The sequence below is a fragment of the Schistocerca gregaria genome, chromosome 5, assembly GCF_023897955.1.
Source record: "Schistocerca gregaria isolate iqSchGreg1 chromosome 5, iqSchGreg1.2, whole genome shotgun sequence".
NCBI classification, from domain to species: Eukaryota; Metazoa; Arthropoda; class Insecta; order Orthoptera; family Acrididae; genus Schistocerca; species Schistocerca gregaria.
In genome coordinates this window covers 216344797-216363647 of record NC_064924.1, presented here as the reverse complement: position 1 = coordinate 216363647, position 18851 = coordinate 216344797, and the positions used below count along the sequence as shown (strand labels likewise).

The 18851-nt window shown below is 45.8% G+C and overlaps 1 protein-coding gene across 1 annotated transcript in view; it reads left to right on the top strand.

Annotated features, from left to right (window-relative positions):
• LOC126273291 (translation initiation factor IF-2-like) overlaps positions 1-18851 on the top strand; it is a 98010-nt gene that overhangs the window by 13817 nt on the left and 65342 nt on the right. The window contains exon 2 of the mRNA XM_049976836.1: positions 4710-5008. Coding sequence (XP_049832793.1) covers positions 4710-5008 — 299 coding nt within the window. The remainder of the gene's footprint in view (positions 1-4709; positions 5009-18851) is intronic.

The following is an 18851-nucleotide window of genomic DNA, read 5'->3' as shown; positions in this document are numbered from 1 at the left end:
AGGATTTGCCTGAAGCACTGTAGACAATCCACGGAAAACCTAAATCCGGATGGCAAGATGAAGACTGAAACCTCAGTTCCCCAGTTACAAGCCCAGTCTGTTTAAAACTGTGCTACTTCATTCAGTTTGCATTATTGTACAATGACATTTACCAAGGAAGTTTTTAATCATGTACGAGGGCGTGCTGAAAAGCACTGCCTTCGAATGTTCTAAATAATGCAAATCGAGTTTCGAATTCGAAGAGTTTGTTCACACACGGAGCACCCTATCCTTCAGTATGACAAAGGCAAACCACACAAGAGCCTGCAACATCTGCAACTACCCGACACCTTGGGTTTACAGTCATCGATCATCCTCCATACAGTCTCTACTTGGTCCCATCCGATTTCTATGTTTCAAAAACTTAAAGAATACCTTTGCCGATTTCACTTCGATACTGAAGATGCGGCACAAGAAGAGATGAGGTTGTGGCTCCATCAACAAATCTTCTGCAGTGACGGTATCAACTACCTGGTCTCTCGTAGGAAATAATGTGTTCGTCGCCAGGGTGACTATATTGAGAAACAAATATGTATACATGAAAGATGTAGAATGATAATAACGTTAGTTTAATTTCAAAAGCTTTAAGATTTTAGGAGCCATCGCTTATCAGCACGCCCTCATACGTCCAGAATCTCTACAGAGTGGCTCCAGGAACACTCTTCTGAGTTTAAACACTTCCGCTGGCCACCTAACTACCCAGACATGAACATAATTGAGCACATCTGGGATGCCTTGCAAAGCGCTGTTCAGAAGAGATCCCACATCTCCACATCGTCGTACTCTTACGGGTTTATGGACAGCCCTGCAGGATTCTTGGTCTCAGTTCCCTCTAGCACCACTTCACACATCAGTCGAGTCCATTCCATGTCGTTTTGAGGAACTTATACGTGCTTGTGGGGACGTTGAAAGATATCAGGCAGGTGTATCAATTTCTTTGGCTGTTCAGTGTATGAGGAACGTCATGAAACAACCGAAAGTATGGACAGCGCTAACAGGGAGCTGCACCGGGACAGCGTACATTACGAGATGCAAGTGGAAATATCATATTCGGCACGAGTTGCCTACTACCCACGGAAGTTAAACTGAGGTGATTCTGGAAAATAAATATAGTATGGTAATATTAAGTGTGCTTTGACTATTTTTCTGTGTGTCGGCTTCTGATGGACATTCAGAATTAACTGTGGACAAAAAACTGGTAATGTTAAAATATTAATGAATCCTATGTGCCAGTACGACGAAAGTTTAATCTGAAGCAGAGAATTTACGTGTGCAGAGTTTTTCTTTACGAATGGGGAATAATGTATTGTTCAATATCTCGTATTCTTAATGTATGTGTAAAAAAGTATTGAGCTTTGTTTCAATATAGCGGTACAAGCAAACTCAATACTGATGCACTTTTTTATGTCCGGCCATATTGACGTGTCCCATGTTACCAGGACAGGTGAAGTACGATGCAGTCTCCTAAGTATTAACTAATAAAAATTTACAAAGAATATAAGACTTTTTTCTGGTTTATTTGGCCAGCCGGTGTGGCCGAGCGGTTCTAGGCTCTACAGTCTGGAACCGCGCGCCGCTACGGTCGAAGGTTCGAATCCTGCCTCGGGCATGGATGTGTGTGATGTCTTTAAGTTAGTTAGGTTTAAGTAGTACTAAGTTCTAGGGGACTGATAACCTCAGATGTTAAATTCCATAGTGCTCAGAGCCATTTGAACCAATAAAGGCTTGCATCATTCTTTGTAACATATCTGAAACGTCAGGAGCATAAGATCGTAAGTTTTTTTGTGACTGGAAACTCAGCCGCTGGATGAAAGGTATGGTGACATACATATTTTTTGTATGATTCAGGTTTCGATGGTTGCAATAGCCATTACTCCAATAATTGTTGTTGTCACTTTTTGGGGACTTTAAATGAAGTGTGCTTTCACATTAGAAAGCATGGATTACAGGCACAAAGTACTGTAATATCCTGTGGACAGAAAGTTACTTATTTCCAAAAATAACTTCAAATTATAATAAGGGCCCTTTACGTGCAAAATATAAACTGCAAATTAATCTATGAAGCAATCTTACTATCCTTTTATACATGGACAGCCATTTTCCAAATTCTGGATCTACAACAGTTAGTTACATATTTCAATCATAACTGCAGATAATTGCGTGAATAAAGCAAAATGTGGAAATTATAGCCGGCCGGTGTGTCCGTGCGGTTCTAGGCGCTTCAGTCTGGAACCGCGTGACCGCTACGGTCGCAGGTTCGAATCCTGCATCGGGCATGGATGTGTGTGATGTCCTTAGGTTAGTAGTAGTTCTAAGTTCTAGGGGACTGATGACCTCAGAAGTTAAGTCCCATAGTACTCAGAGCCATTTGAAGCAATCTAGGGGACTGATGACCTCAGGTGTCAAGTTCCATAGTGCTCAGAGCCATTTGAACCATTTGGAAAGTATAAATTAACTTGGATCCCCTGCCCCTTGAAATCTTGTTTGTGGTGTCAGAGTCACCTGTAGCTCAGCGTAACGTTAACGTCCGCCCCTTATTTAACTGCATTTTGTCACGGGTAACGCACTTTTAGTCATAAAAGCTAATACTTCGAGGTAGGTTCATGAAATGTGTATTGGATAACGGATAAGTCTCAAAGTGTTTTGAGCATATTATGTATATATATCATAAATAAACCACCAAAAATGCAGGGGGCGGTTCTTCTACGTAATTCTGCAAATACTGACTCTTTATTTAATGGGAGTAATCTGATTCGTGAGAAAGACTAGGCAGTGAATTAGCTTTTATTTTAATAAACTTGCAATCCATAAAAAACATCATTGCATATTCGACTGCCTGAGTGGCTTTGATCGTAATATACCTACTGTGTGGTGGGGTGATGTTTCCTTGCTCAGTATTTTTTTTTTCTACTTCGTCGTCGTCAGGCCATGTGTGGCCGACCGGGACCATCCAACCGCTGTGACATCCTCAGTGGAGGATGTGGTTAGGAGGGCCATGGGGTCAGCACACCGCTCTCCCGGCTTTATGATTGTATTCTTGACCGAAACCGTTACTATTCGGTCGAGTAGCTCCTCAGTTGGCATCACGAGGCTGAGTGCACTCCGAAAAATGGCGACAGCGCAGGGCAGCCTGGATGGTCACCCATCCAAGTGCCGACCACGCCCGACAGCGCTTAACTTCGGTGATCTCACGGGAACCAGTGTATCCATTGCGGCAAGGCCGTTTTCCTTGCCCAGTAACAAAGTTTTTGTTTTAATTGGACCCCCCCCCCCCCCTCTCCCCTTAAAATGTTGGTTTTGGTGACTGACCTGTAGCTGCTAAACGCTATAGTTCCAGATTCTTAACTTCCTTGTACATACCTACCACGCTTTTCTCTTTCGACTTACACAAACGTGGCTGACGGTGGTAGAATTTACTTCATTCTGGACGCGGCGTTCCCTCTCTATGGTATTCTGTCTCTTTGGTGTCACCTGTAACCGAACAGCAGCCGGCAGCCGTTGTGATAGTATTGTAGCGGCGAGTGACACATTTAGTGTCGAGCAGTTGTAATCATACAAATGTTGATGGTACTGGGACAGCAAGCAGCCACAAATTTACTTTCAGTTCCTTTATTCAAAGGGTACCGTTACCGGTTTCGAATATATGTGATTCATCCTCAGACGGTTTACACCCTTTCTTTATGATATGTGTTTTTTTTTTACAGATGAATTGTCCAAAAATATAAATAATACATAATTATTAATATGCCACACACAGATGGTTGCGTTACAGATTTAGTTGCATGTGACTTACGTGAAATGCCGATTTGGAGTGTTTGTTTTCATAACATTCATGCAACAGATGTGAGTACATTCCCACTGCATTCTTATTGTTGCACACGTAAAGTTTTCTCACTGAGCACTTTAGATTTGTCACTGAGAAGATTTCCATCACGCACCACATACATACAAAGAGCTAACAAACATATGAGTATCAAAGATAAAATGATATATCGTAACATTTGACGATAATGTCCTGTGTTTGGCAAGTATCATATATTCATTTACGCAACTGTATTGCTTTTTGCACTAGTGCAGAGACATTGATTTTTTGAGTTGATATTGTTACATTATATATATATATATATATATATATATATATATATATATATATATATAATAGTACTCATATATTTGTAAGCTCTTTGTATGTGTCAAAACATGTGGTGCGTGATAGAAATCTTCTCAGTGACAAATCTAAACTGTTCAGTGAGAAAACCTTACGTGTGCAACAATAAGAATGCAGTGGGAATGTATTCACATCTGTTGCATGAATGTTATGAAAACAAACACTCCTAACTGACATTTCACGTAAGTCACATGCAGCGAAAATCTGGACCGCAACCATCTATCTGTGTGTGGCATGTTTATAATTTATATTTTAGGTCAATTAATCTGTCATAAACAAAGCGTGTAAACCGTTTGAGGATGAATCACAATGACTCGAAACCGGTAACGGTACCCTTTGAGTAAAGGAACTGAAAGTAAATTTGTGGCTGGTTGCCGTCCCAGCACCATGAACATTTGTCTTCAAACAACGGCAATCGTGTCATCGTGTGACAAAATTGCATTGAATTGTAATGGGAGTGCAGTAGTCTCCAGCAGCGGTCGAGCCGCGCGGCTTGGTGTAGGTTGCGAACTGGAGGCGGCGGGGGAAGGAGTCCTTGCCCCCGCGCCACACCCCACGCGCGCTGCCTGCTGACGGGAATTAATCGCCGGCCGGCCTGCAGCCTGGGGCGGGCGGCGCTGACTGGCTGCGCCCGCGTCTGCGGCCGCGCCGGCGACCTTGCTGCGCCGCAGCCAGAGCCAGACGGGCGGTGCGCCGCTGCGGGCCGTCACGACGCGCCCGCCTCACCACTCGCCGGCGCCGCTACCTGCCGGCTACATTGTTGCGTCCCAGCCACGCTGCCAGTGCCACAATATTTTACCAGTAATAGCGTCCGCCACAGCACTCGCGAGGGCGGCTACCTGCCGCTGCTACATTGTAGCGTTCCAGCTCCGCTGCCGATCCGCAACGGCCACAATAATTTTCCAGTAATAACTCCGAGATGACCTCCGGAGATACAGCAATGCAGCGGGGATCTCGCTTTCCGAAGCACTGAGGCGCACTGAAACCTGTTCGAAAACGCCTGACTGATCGACGATAGACGGACTGGTACGTCGATGAGAGCGGGTGTGATTTTAGGTGGCTTACCACACCAGTTAACTGCGGAGATACGCCGCTGGTCATTAAAGGCGGCATTACACAACACATCTGTCGTATATACTTATGTGACACAGGTCATGGGATAGTGATATGCACATGTACAGGTGCCGATGGTATCGTTTATACGAATGTCACTCGAAAAGAAACGCAAACTATTTTTTTTTAAATCGATCTTTTATTCTACATGTTTTAAAGTTTTAAAGTGTATAGATACGAGGGTTGGTCAAAAAGTAATGCCTCCCATTTTTTTTCTACTTAAAAAAATTAAGTTAAGTGAAAAATTTGAATTTGGCGCCATTCCTCAAACCTTCTTCTGCAATCCACTGCAGTAGTAACTTTCTGTGTCAACAGGTGGCAGCACAGCAGAAGTTTGTAAGATGGCCGACATCGATGTTCGTTTGAGACAGCGTTGTGTGATTGAATTCTTGAATGCAGAAGGTGAAACGCCCATACGCATTCATGAAAGACTGAAGAAGGTGTATGGTGTTGTGACAGTGGATGTCAGCACTGTTAGACGATGGGTTCGTCGTTGTAAGGAAGCTGAAGGGCAAACACCGTTGACTGACGAAAAGCGGAGCGGCAGTGACTCCACACAACATTCAGCAAGTTGATGACATCATTCGTGGTGACCGTCGGGTGACTGCAGATGAAGTGTGTCGCATTATTTGTCTTAGTAAAGGCAGTGTGATCACGATTATTAAACAATTGGGGTACTCAAAAGTTTGTGCACGGTGGGTTCCAAGAATGTTAACCGATCAGAATAAAGAGGCAAGGAAAACAATAGCCTCCCAACACTTGCAGCGCTTCCGTTTGGAGGGAGATGAGTTTCTGAAAAAAATTGTGACCGGGGACGAAACATGGGTGCATTTTTTTGAACCCGAATCAAAGAGGCAGTCAATGGAGTGTCGTCACACAAGCTCGCCGAGGAAGAAAAAATTCAAAACTGTGCGATCGGCAGGGAAAGTTATGGCAACAGTTTTCTGGGATACAGAGGGTATGATTCTGGTTGATTTTTTGGAGCAGGGATGCACAATAAATTCTGTTCAATACGTCACAACCCTCAAAAAACTTAAAGCACGTCTTCAGCGAGTTCGCCCAACAAAATCAATGGCAGATGTTCTTCTTTTGCATGACAATGCAAGACCACACACCAGTCGTCACACCTCTGACGAGATTGTCAAAATTGGATGGGAAGTTTTGCCTCATCCCCCATACAGCCCTGACCTGGCACCATCAGACTTCCATCTGTTCGGGCCACTAAAAGAAGCTCATCGTGGGATTCATTTTGAAGATGAGGAGGCCGTCAAAACATCCGTGCTTAGGAAGCAGAGCTGTGATTTTTACCGTGCTGGGATACATGCCCTTGTTCAAAGATGGACCAAAACTGTAGAGATGAGCGGAGATTACATTGAAAAATGACAAAATGATCCTCAATGTTGTGGTTTTCAACCTATGTAATTGCATTTAAATTTCCTGACAATTAAACGTAGAAAAAAAATAGGAGGCATTACTTTTTGACTGACCCTCGTACATCCTTTAGAAACAATACTTTCATTTTTCCACATAATTTCCATCCCTCTCAACTGCCTTACGCCATCTTGGAACCAGCGTCTATATACCCGCACGGTAAAATTCGGAGCCACTGTTTGGTAGTGTGCACAAGGCAGTCATCATCTTGAAACCTTGTTCCACGAAGAGAGTCTTTCAGTTTCCCAAAGAGATGATAGTCACATGGAGCCAGGTCAGGACTGTAAGGCGGGTGTTTCAGTGTTGTTCATCCGAGTTTAGTGATCGCTTCCATGGATTTTTGACTGCCATGTGGACGTCGTGCAACAGCAAAACATCCTCCTTTTGCCGATGTGGTCGAACGCGACTCAGTCGAGCTTGAAGTTTCTTCAGTGTCGTCACATATGCATCAGAATTTATGGTGGTTCCACTTGACATGATGTCCACAAGCAAGAGTCCTTCGGACTCGAAAAACCTCGTAGCGATAACTTTTCCAGCAGAAGGTGTGGTTTTGAATTCGATGAATTTGCATGATGCCACTCCATTGCTTGCCTCTTCGTCTCTGGTGAAAAATGATGGAGCCATGTTTTATCACCTGTCACAATTCTTCCAAGAAATTCATCTCCATCATTCTCCTACTGTTCCAAAAGTTCGCTGCACACCGTTTTTCTGGTTTCTTTGTGAGCCACTGTCAACATCCTGGGAACCCACCTGGCACAAACCATTTTTAACGCCAACACTTTCAGTATTCTGCAAACACTTCCTTCCCCTATCTCAGCATAGTGTGACAATTCGTTCAATGTGTTGCGTCTGTCAACAGTCACCAACTCGTTAACTCTCTGCACATTGTCTGGAGTGTGTGAAGTACGAGGCCTGCCGCTGCGAGGACAATCCTCAATATTGCCGTGCCCGCTTTCATCACATAACCTGCTTGCCCACCGACGAACTCTACTGCGACCGACAGGAGCATCTCCATACACCTTTTTCAACCTCTTGTGGATGTTTCTCACTGTCTCGTTTTCACAGCACAGGAATTCTATGACAGCATGTTGCTTCTGACGAACGTCAAGTGTAGCAGGCATCTTGAAGACATGCTGTGACGGCGCCACTCACAAGAACAGGTTGAACTAAATTTGAAAACAAGAGGGAAGGATGTATCTACACACTGTAAAACTTTCACACATGCAGAATGAGGAGTGAATTTTTTCAAAAATAATGTGCATTTCTTTTGGAGTGACCCTCGTAGAAGGTACAAAAGGGCAGTGTATTGGTGGAGCTGTCATTTGTACTCAGGTGAACATGTGATAAGGTTTCCGATGTGATTATAGCCACACATCGCGAAAAACAGACCTTGAACGCGCGATGGCTGTTGAAGCTAAGGGCTTTTCGGGACTTGTTAGGGAATTCAATGTTCCGAGATATACAGTGTCAAGAGTGTGTCGAGAATACAAAATTTCGAATATTACTCTCACCGCGAACAACGCAGTGGCTGACGGCCCAGCGGCGTCTGCGTGATGTTCCCCATGCTAACAGACAAGCAGACTGTGTGAACAACCGCGGAAACCAATGTGGGACGTACGACGAACGTGCCCGTTAAGCCGTCGGCACACAGAGCGTGCTGTTGAACGTTAACGTTGAGCGTGCTAAGTTCAAAGTGCTGCTGAACGCTCAGCAACGATGCGACTTGTGCATACGCTACGTGGGGCCCAACGTGGTATGCGCGATCGCAATGCACTCCAGCGGCAGTTGAGGGATGTTTCTAGTTCGTAAATCACACTGTTTACTCAACGGGCGCGCGTAAAATTCCCACGCTAGCACTATTAAAATGCACATTTCCTCCATCGCCCACGAAAAGAAAAGTACCATGTCCAATCAATAAGAAAACAGGCGTATAAAAGTCCCATTACAAACAGTGCGTTACAGAATGAGATTTTCACTCTGCAGCGGAGTGTGCGCTGATATGAAACTTCCTGGCAGATTAAAACTGTGTTCCCGACCGAGACTCGAACTCGGGACTTTTGCCTTTCGCGGGCAAGTGCTCTCGGTCGGGCACACAGTTTTAATCTGCCAGGAAGTTTCATATCAGCGCACACTCCGCTGCAGAGTGAAAATCTCATACTGGAAACATCCCCCAGGCTGTGGCTAAGCCATGTCTCCGCAATATCCATTCTTTCAGGAGTGCTAGTTCTGCAAGGTTCTCAGGAGAGCTTCTGTAAAGTTTGGGAGGTAGGAGACGGATACTAGAAGTAAAGCTGTGAGTACCGGCCGTGAGTCGTGCTTCGGTAGCTCAGATAGTAGAGCACTTGCCCGCGAAAAGCAAAGGTCCCGAGATCGAGTCTCGGTCGGGCACACAGTTTTAATCTGCCAGGAAGTTTCATATCAGCGCACACTCCGCTGCAGAGTGAAAATCTCATTCTGGAAACATCCCCCAGGCTGTGGCTAAGCCATGTCTCCGCAATATCCATTTTTACAGGAGCGCTAGTTCTGCAAGGTTCGCAGGAGAGCTTCTGTAAAGTTTGGGAGGTAGGAGACGGATACTGCCAGAAGCAAAGCTGTGAGTAGGAGGCGTGAGTCGTGCTTCGGTAGCTCAGATGGTAGAGCACTTGCCCGCGAAAGGCAAAGGTCCCGAGTTCAAGTCTCGGTCGGGCACACAGTTTTAATCTGCCAGGAAGTTTCAGTGGGTTACAAATTTGGAATAATAAGATGAACATTCTTTCATCATTCCCAAATTTTAGTAAAACCCCAAGGTCAGTCTTACTTGATCACTGTTCCTACCCAGTAGCAGAATCTTTGCAACATGTGAATTACGAAGCGTAAATGAAAAAGGAGCAAAACAGCTTTATACAAGTAGCGCAAGCTGTCCTGAAGATTAAGCCAGTAGAACAAAGTCACCCCTCAAAAAAAAGTGAACTAATATTTACATAAGATCAAATATTATAGTATATATTTATATTAAACTAATAATAAAGTACCAGAACCTAATAAAAACGCGAATGTTAGGAAAAAAATATTTAGAAGTGTCAATACGCTAACTGCCGCCCACAACCAACCACTCAACGGAGAACAGTGACACTAGTCATTTCGCTAAACGAACTTCGCACACCTTACAGCTAATCATATTATGTTACCACTGCTGAAAACCTTAATCGTAGATATGTTACTAATTGACATTTAATCATAACAAATTGTACCAAGAACAATACGATCATTAGTGTGTCGCTGCCTTCAAATAGCCTACTCTCATAATACGCAAGTTGCAATAATTCTTTTGCCACGAATATGATGTTTCTCATTATTTTATTGGAACGAATCACACAGTTAACAACGGGTTTTCCTGTGATTCTCAAGTTGTTGGTGCTCAGAAACGGCAATATACATATAGGCTTGAAGTGAATGCCAATATGGTGCCTCACAACTCTGTACTGAAGGCAGGCAGCGTGCTTGTGACGTAGGTGGGGTTGTGCCATCTCATTGGTAAATGCTCAGGCGCACGCTCAGAATATCTGACATGCCAGATATTGCTCTGCACGTTCGGAAAGACTCCCTAGTGCTATTCCACGCTATCACGTTAGAAACTCGGCACGCTCAACGCTCAACGTTCGGATGCACGGTCCGTGTGCCGAAGGCTATAGGCCAGTCGAAGAACTTTGGCGTCAATGGGCTGTGGCAGCAGACGACTGACGCGAGTGACTTTCGCCTGCAACTCGTCTCCTGCACTCGTGACCATATCATTTAGGTTCTGGACGACTGAAATACCGTGACCTGGTCAGATGATTCCCGATTTAAAATGCTTACAGCTGGTGGTATGGTTCGAGTGTGGCACAAATCCCACGAAGAGTTGGACCCAAATTGTCAACAGGGCACCGTGCAATCTGGTGGTGGCTCCATAATGGTGTGGGCTTGTTTATATGGAACGGGCTGGATCCCCTGGATGTTGGGCTGTTAGGAGACCATTTCCAGTCATTCACGAGTGTCTTGATCACAAACAACGATGGAACTTTATGGATGACAAAGCGCCATGTCACTAGGCCACATTTTTTCGCGATTGGTTTGAAGAACATTCTGGACAGTTCGAGTGAATGGTATGGCCACCTAGATCGCATCGAAGATTTGTGGGGCATAATCTAGAAGTCATTTTGTGCACAAAATCCTGCACCGGCAACATCGTCACAATTGTGAACGGCTATATAGGCAGCATGCCTCAGTCTTCCTGCATTCCAACTACTTGTCGACTCCATGCCACGACGAGAAATCGGAAGATGCCGGGCAAAAGAAGGGTCGACACGATATCAGGAGGTAAACCATGACTTTTGTCACCTCACGGTACACGTCAGTACATCACCCTCACCGTTTAAGTGTGGGACGACCAAATTTTCATTATCCCTGTCACTCAATAAATAAATGACGTGTGACGAGGGCCTCCCGTCGGGTAGACCGTTCGCCGGATGCAAGTCTCTCGATTTCACGCCACTTCGGCGACTTGTGCGTCGATGGGAATGAAATGATGATGAGGAGAACACAGCATCCAGTCCCCGAGCGGAGAAAATCTCCGACCGAGCCGGGAATCGAAACCGGGCCCTTAGGATTGACATTCTGTCGCACTGACCACTCACCTACCGTGGGCGGACTGTTACACGATACACTAATGTGTTAGAGTGCACCAGCAGTCAAGGGTACATAATCGGCACAACAGCCTTGTTTACGTCGTTTACGTTGTTCAGTGTGAAAGCTGATATTTTTGTATATCTGCTATTTACTCATACTGAAGCTTCTAAGAGGTCTAGCTTGGTTTATTAAGAGTTATTGTTGTCTTGAGCAGCAGTAATTAAATTGCTCGTACAAGCAAATGATCATCTATATTTACGTTTCACAATATTTAAGAGATGGACCACGCAATTAACTATGCAGGATTTGCCCTGACAGAGTCCACCTTACTAGTTAGGAGAAGAGCATAACGATGAGGTAATGCCAAGAGTAGGAATTGGGTTCGCCCCGGCTGGGAAGAAGGGGGTGAAGGCACGGACATATACTCCCTGTTAATGAAGGGGTTGAAGTCCGAAGATTCCCAGAAATTTAGAAACCTCATCATAATAAATGTGCCCTGTCGATCGTACATGACGAGATTCGCGCAAGTGACACACTGACGAGGGACGCTGTCTCACAAAAGTGCGATCCCAAAGACGCAAACGCCTTTTACAGTCAACGTTGGTCGCAGCCGGTGCAACTGTTCTGACTCTTGTCACTATTCTCTCACTACTGTCTTTCCTGGCACCCTGAAATAGAAAAAAAGATTCAGTCAAATCAAATACGTGCGGTACTTTCGCCAGTTAAGGTGAAACACACATACACACATATGGAAAATAAAAGTACACTCCTGGAAATTGAAATAAGAACACCGTGAATTCATTGTCCCAGGAAGGGGAAACTTTATTGACATACTCCTGGGGTCAGATACATCACATGATCACACTGACAGAACCACAGGCACATAGACACAGGCAACAGAGCATGAACAATGTCGGCACTAGTACAGTGTATATCCACCTTTCGCAGCAATGCAGGCTGCTATTCTCCCATGGAGACGATCGTAGAGATGCTGGATGGAACGGCTTGCCATGCCATTTCCACCTGGCGCCTCAGTTGGACCAGCGTTCGTGCTGGACGTGCAGACCGCGTGAGACGACGCTTCATCCAGTCCCAAACATGCTCAATGGGGGACAGATCCGGAGATCTTGCTGGCCAGGGTAGTTGACTTACACCTTCTAGAGCACGTTGGGTGGCACGAGATACATGCGGACGTGCATTGTCCTGTTGGAAAAGCAAGTTCCCTTGCCGGTCTAGGAATGGTAGAACGATGGGTTCGATGACGGTTTGGATGTACCGTGCACTATTCAGTATCCCCCTCGACGATCACCAGAGGTGTACGGCCAGTGTAGGAGATCGCTCCCCACACCATGATGCCGGGTGTTGGCCCTGTGTGCCTCGGTCGTATGCAGTCCTGATTGTGGCGCTCACCTGCACGGCGCCAAACACGCATACGACCATCATTGGCACCAAGGCAGAAGCGACTCTCATCGCTGAAGACGACACGTCTCCATTCGTCCCTGCATTCACGCCTGTCGCGACACCACTGGAGGCGGGCTGCACGATGTTGGGGCGTGAGCGGAAGACGGCCTAACGGTGTGCGGGACCGTAGCCCAGCTTCATGGAGACGGTTGCGAATGGTCCTCGCCGATACCCCAGGAGCAACAGTGTCCCTAATTTGCTGGGAAGTGGCGGTGCGGTCCCCTACGGCATTGCGTAGGATCCTACGGTCTTGGCGTGCATCCGTGCGTCGCTGCGGTCCGGTCCCAGGTCGACGGGCACGTGCACTTTCCGCCGACCACTGGTGACAACATCGATGTATTGTGGAGACCTCACGCCCCACGTGTTGAGCAATTCGGCGGTACGTCTACCCGGCCTCCCGTATGCCCACTATACGCCCTCGCTCAAAGTCCGTCAACTGCACATACGGTTCACGTCCACGCTGTCGCGGCATGCTACCAGTGTTAAAGACTGCGATGGAGCTCCGTATGCCACGGCAAACTGGCTGACACTGACGGCGGCGGTGCACAAATGCTGCGCAGCCAGCGCCATTCGACGGCCAACACCGCGGTTCCTGGTGTGTCCGCTGTGCCGTGCGTGTGATCATTGCTTGTACAGCCCTCTCGCAGTGTCCGGAGCAAGTATGGTGGGTCTGACACACCGGTGTCAATGTGTTCTTTTTTCCATTTCCAGGAGTGTATATACAGATATACGTAAAACATACAACCTCAAAATTAAACAGTTGTAGATTCACATTGTTATGGTACATTGTAACTACAGTTTCATAAAGACACCTCTCCTTGCCGTATGACTCACCAAGCACGCTTACACTTTCATTATTTTATGCCATTTCTACAACAAGAAGCTATCATTAGCTATACAGCTTTCTCACCGGCAATACAAAGAAGGAAATTCTCTTTTGTTTTATAGCTGTATTTATAAAAAAAACTTACTCACTGAAACAGTAACCAAAAGAGTTTTCACGAGCTTACGTATTTCTCGAAACTTCCTGCAGAGTAAAACTGTGTGCCGGACCGAGACTCGAACTCGGGACCTTCGCCTTCCGCGGGCAAGTACTCTAGCATCTGAGTTACGCAAGCACGTCTCACGCCCGTCCTCACAGCCTTACTTCCGCCAGTAACTCGCCTCTTACCTTCCAAACTTTACAGAAGCTCTCATCTCCGCTAAGCCATGTTTCCGCAATATCCTTCCTTTCAGGAGTGGTTGTCCTGAAAGGTTCGTTGGAGAGCTTCGGTAAGTTTGGAAGGTAGGAGACGAGGTACTGGCGGAAGTAAAGCTGTGAGGACGGGGCGTGAGTCGTGCTTTGGTAGGTCAGTTGGTAGAGCACTTGCCCGAGAAAGGCAAAGGTTCCGAGTTCGAGTCGCAGTCCGGCACAGTTTTAACCTGCCAGGAAGTTTCCTAGCAGGGGACACTACACTGCAGAAGAAAATCTCATGCTGGTTACGTATATCTCGTCTGCTAACCACCGTGACATAACAAGAAGCAGAAAGCCGTCTCGGAATGCTGCATTCTGCGCACGCGCTCGTACACTTCCTATGCTGCACATGCGCGGATCCTTGGCAGAATAGATCGGTTCCTATATCCCTCGGTGGATAAACCGTCTATTGACATGGCAGTTTCATCCGTTATGGTGCTACGTGACACTCTATCCACACCTGACTTGTACACGTTATGGATATAACGTTATAGAGGCTTAAACCTGGAACACCAGAACGTATAGCAGTGCGCATACAGCACGACAGCAAAAAGACTTGATAAAATTTTTTGGGCGTGTACAGACTGCGGCATTTCACACTCAGACCTGACACTTCTGCGAACAACAAGGCTCTAACTAGGCTGGGCATTGGTAAAACTGAGCTTGGATGCCCGATACGGATACTTCATTCCAAGTTGGTTTCAACTCAGTACGAGAGTTCATCAGACATAGTGGCTGGAAAATGATGGAGTCTTCTGGCAACCCACGATAAGATATTTTCAGTGTATAACAGATCTACTGAACGTTCTGACCAGAGCAACAGTCCATCATCCTGTGTACTGAGTTAGGTCAGAGCTGCTCGGTCAACTCACAGTCTTGACCTTATCCTGTTGAAGCTTGCAGTCACGGTGACCTCGAAGGTACGGCGCAACTATTGATCGTAACAAGTCAAAAATATGATTGCTTCAGTCCAAATTACGTTTTATACGAATCTGAGATGATCTCGTCGAGCACCCAGTGGCATCACAGATCATCTGTCAAGGCACTGCTGCAAAACGTGATGCTTTGGGCGTTGCAGGTGGTCTCGTATTCTTGAGGTTCATGTTGCGAATGTTCTTTCCGCTCATTTTGCGTCTTCTACTGAAGTGTCACCTATGCAGGACATGTTCCGGTGTATCAACAAGCGACGGTACGAAGATGAAGAATGCAAGAGTAGAGAAGGCTGTTAGACGACGTCAGCCAATAGTCCGCTGTCTAGGACCGTAACACGACAGGAGTGGTCCTAGAAGAAGAGAATGCAAGCGCCGCACCTGACAGCCTCGGCCGTACAGTGTTAGGACAGTACCAGACCGGGGCTCGAAGATGAGCACAGTATAAGCACAGTACTAGCCCGGCCCCAGAAAAGAGGACTACGATAGCTGTTATTAGTGATCCACAAACTGTGTGACAAACTTGCATGAACATTGTATACAGGTTGTTTGGGGAGGAAAGGTCAATATTTTAAACAGTGATAGTATAAAACTGTCAGATCAAAACTGTGCAGGACCGAGACTCGAATTCGGGACCTTTGCCTTTCGCGGGCAAATGCTCTACCATCTGAGGCATCCAAGCAGGACTCACAGCTTTACTTCCACCAGTACCTCGTCTCCTACTTTCCAAACTTCCCAGAAGCTCTCCTACGAACCTTGCAGAACTAGCTCTCCTGGAACAAAGGATGTCGCGGAGACATGGCTTAGCCACAGCCAGGGGGATGTTTCCAGAATGAGATTTTCACTCTGCAGCAGAGTGCGCTCTGTGTTAGGTAACAAGTGGAGGGGCACCGTCATGTTGAAAGTACATTCCAGTTCACTTGGTTAAAACGAATACCTACCAACAGTTCCACAAGTGAATTTTCCAAGAAATGCAGGCACCTCTCTCCCGTCAATCGCTGATTGATAATAAATGGACCTATCAAAAGGTTACCGATCATGTCACAGCAAACAATTATGGCAAAACGAACTTTTAAATTGCTATCCAGTGAAGCGTGCGTATTTTCCCGTGACCATCGTTGATTATTGCGTGTGTTTATTCCACGTCGTGAAAATGGGCTTCGTTAGTGTATAGTATATATGGAAGCAAATGACTATTCTCAATTACCTAGTGACAGAATTGAAGTCGATGGGCATTGTCGCCAATGTGGAGATTTTGGACACGCTGTATGTGAGGCGGCCGCTGTGGCCGAGCGGTTCTAGGCACTTCAGTCCGGAACCGCGCTGCTGTCACGGTCCCAGGTTCGGATCCTGCCTCGGGCATGGATGTGTGTGATATCCTGAGGTTAGTTAGGTTTAAGTAGTTCTAAGTCTAGGGGACTGATGACCTCAGATGTTCAGTCTCATAGTTCTTAGAGCCATTTGAACCGTTTGAGCTGTATGTGAATTGGATACAGGTTTTCCGAATGTAATGTTTCCGATACCCGTGCCTATGGGACATACGCAGGGACATTCTTCATATGCTCGTACTTTTCGCTCAACACTTGCGAGTAATTTCTTCCTGTTTTTGCAGTGTTTATTGATGAGCACGCTCGGACGAAAAAGTCTACTTGGAAGACAGCCTGTTGCACGCAAAGTGATAAAACACTTTGGTAAACACACTGTGATCAGGTAATCGTCGAGTCGGGAAGGGCCTGTGGTATTCTCCTCTTGCAGCGGTAGCACTACCATCGCAGAAGCCATAAACATACACCATTTCTGCGTATTTGTCACTACTGTAGACGTGTGACACGGTTAGCAATTCTTGTATGAAGACAGGTAACACCATACACTACACAGATAACCAATCCGTCGCCGGTACACTACACAGTTCGGCTTACACGGTACAACTGTGCAAACAACGGGTGATTGTACTGAGTAGTACGTACGTCACATGACCATAGTGTGTGGTAGTTTGTGTAGCTTAAACATGGCATGTACCCGCGCATTGTTTACAGACAAATCAAGTTACGGTCCAGTTTTATTGCATATACGTTCACGTTGTGCACATCAGTTTTGCAGAATTAAAGTTCCTCTCAATACGTATACCCCCTAACGAAGCATTTAAGGGCCTATGTTCATATAACATTTTTTGTTCTGAATTACTTATATTATCACTTTTTAAAATATTGACCTTTCCTCCCCAAACACCCTGTATAGCAAAGGACTCTGACTTATTTGCATGTTGCCCATCTCTTGCGACACCGTTGTAAATTCAACGTCAATCTTCTTTATGGTAATGAAAACTATTAATGTGACTTGCCTGAATTGTTGTATACCATTCCGAGAACGTAGAATCCTTTAGGCACCCTGTCAGCGAATGGTAGGCAGGACACCACATGACCTATCACTGGTATATGTCACCTTGAATGCAATAATGATAGCTACTGATAGTTAATACTGTACCAACACTTTTTTTGTTTGCAAGAGTACCATCACTGAATAATAATCATGCACAATTGCAATAAAAATAATTAACTACATGCATTTCTGGAGTCTATATTCTCGATTGATAACCAGTCATAGGCCAGAAAAAGAAAGTAATTCTTCCGTATAAGGTTGTGCCCTGGTCAGCGAGTGGTAAAAAGAGATACGTATTGTTTACAGTGGATAATGAGGATTCTATAGTTGTCGGTTAGTTGAGATGCACAACGTTGCAGGTGTCGTATACCGCATCATTTCTCTGGAGTAACTGTAGTCCAAGAAACAAATAACACGTTTCAGGTTTGGCAGGTCTCATTATAAGGCCAACTAACCAAGAATGTTGCAATAAGTCTGTATGACGAAGTCGAATGCAATATGACCGCGTGTGTTCTCCTCAGAGCGTCCAAATACTGATACGTCCCTCGTGATGCTACTCGCTGAACCGGGACACATATGAAAACACGACGTGATGCCACTTCTGTGTCCACTGCTCTCGTTGAGCAATGTGCTGCCGTGTCAGTGAAGGTCCACCAGTCGTAGTATGTGATTCCTCATACGTCGCAGTACTGTCCGTGTGAATGCGTCTCATTGCAAGCAAGTCAGTTTGCTGACACAAGGTGCCTGAAATGGCTGTACAATGACACACAGCCAAGCGGACAATACACTACCGGCTCCTATGTAATGCAGAGTTGGTCAGGATTTGTTTGGTCAGTAGAGATTCGGTAACAGCGGAAACGCTCGCTCGGGAGAGCTCACTGACTTCGAGTGTGGAGTCACCTGAGTAACAAATCCATCAAGGACATTTCCACCCTTCTAAAGCTCCTGGGTCGACTGTTGATGATGTGTGTGTGAAGTGCAAATGCGAAGCAACAATTGCAGGTAAACGAAGACCAATCAAACCTAATGTACTGACGAACAGGAGCGCTCTAACATTGCAAAAAATGGTTGTAAAAAAGCACGTCAAATCGTCGCAAGCAATAACTCGTGAGATATCTAGCAAACTGACTGTGCGTAGAGGGTGTGCAATGGTCGAGCAGCTTCCAATAAGCCACACATTTCTGAAGTGAACGCTGAGCCGCGTTCGAACGGGAGTAAAGCGCGACGCCACAATAGAGTGGATGTCTGGAAACGAGTGATTTGGAGCGGCGTATCACGCTGTACCCTGTGGCCATCCGATGGAACGATTTGCATTTGGAAAATGTCTGGAGAACATACCGTGCCCCCATGTGTAGTGCCAATAGTGAAATATGGAGGAGATGATGTTATGGTACGTATTTTTCTTGGTTAGCGTGTGTTCCCCGTATTGTGCTCAAGAAACGCTAAATTCCGG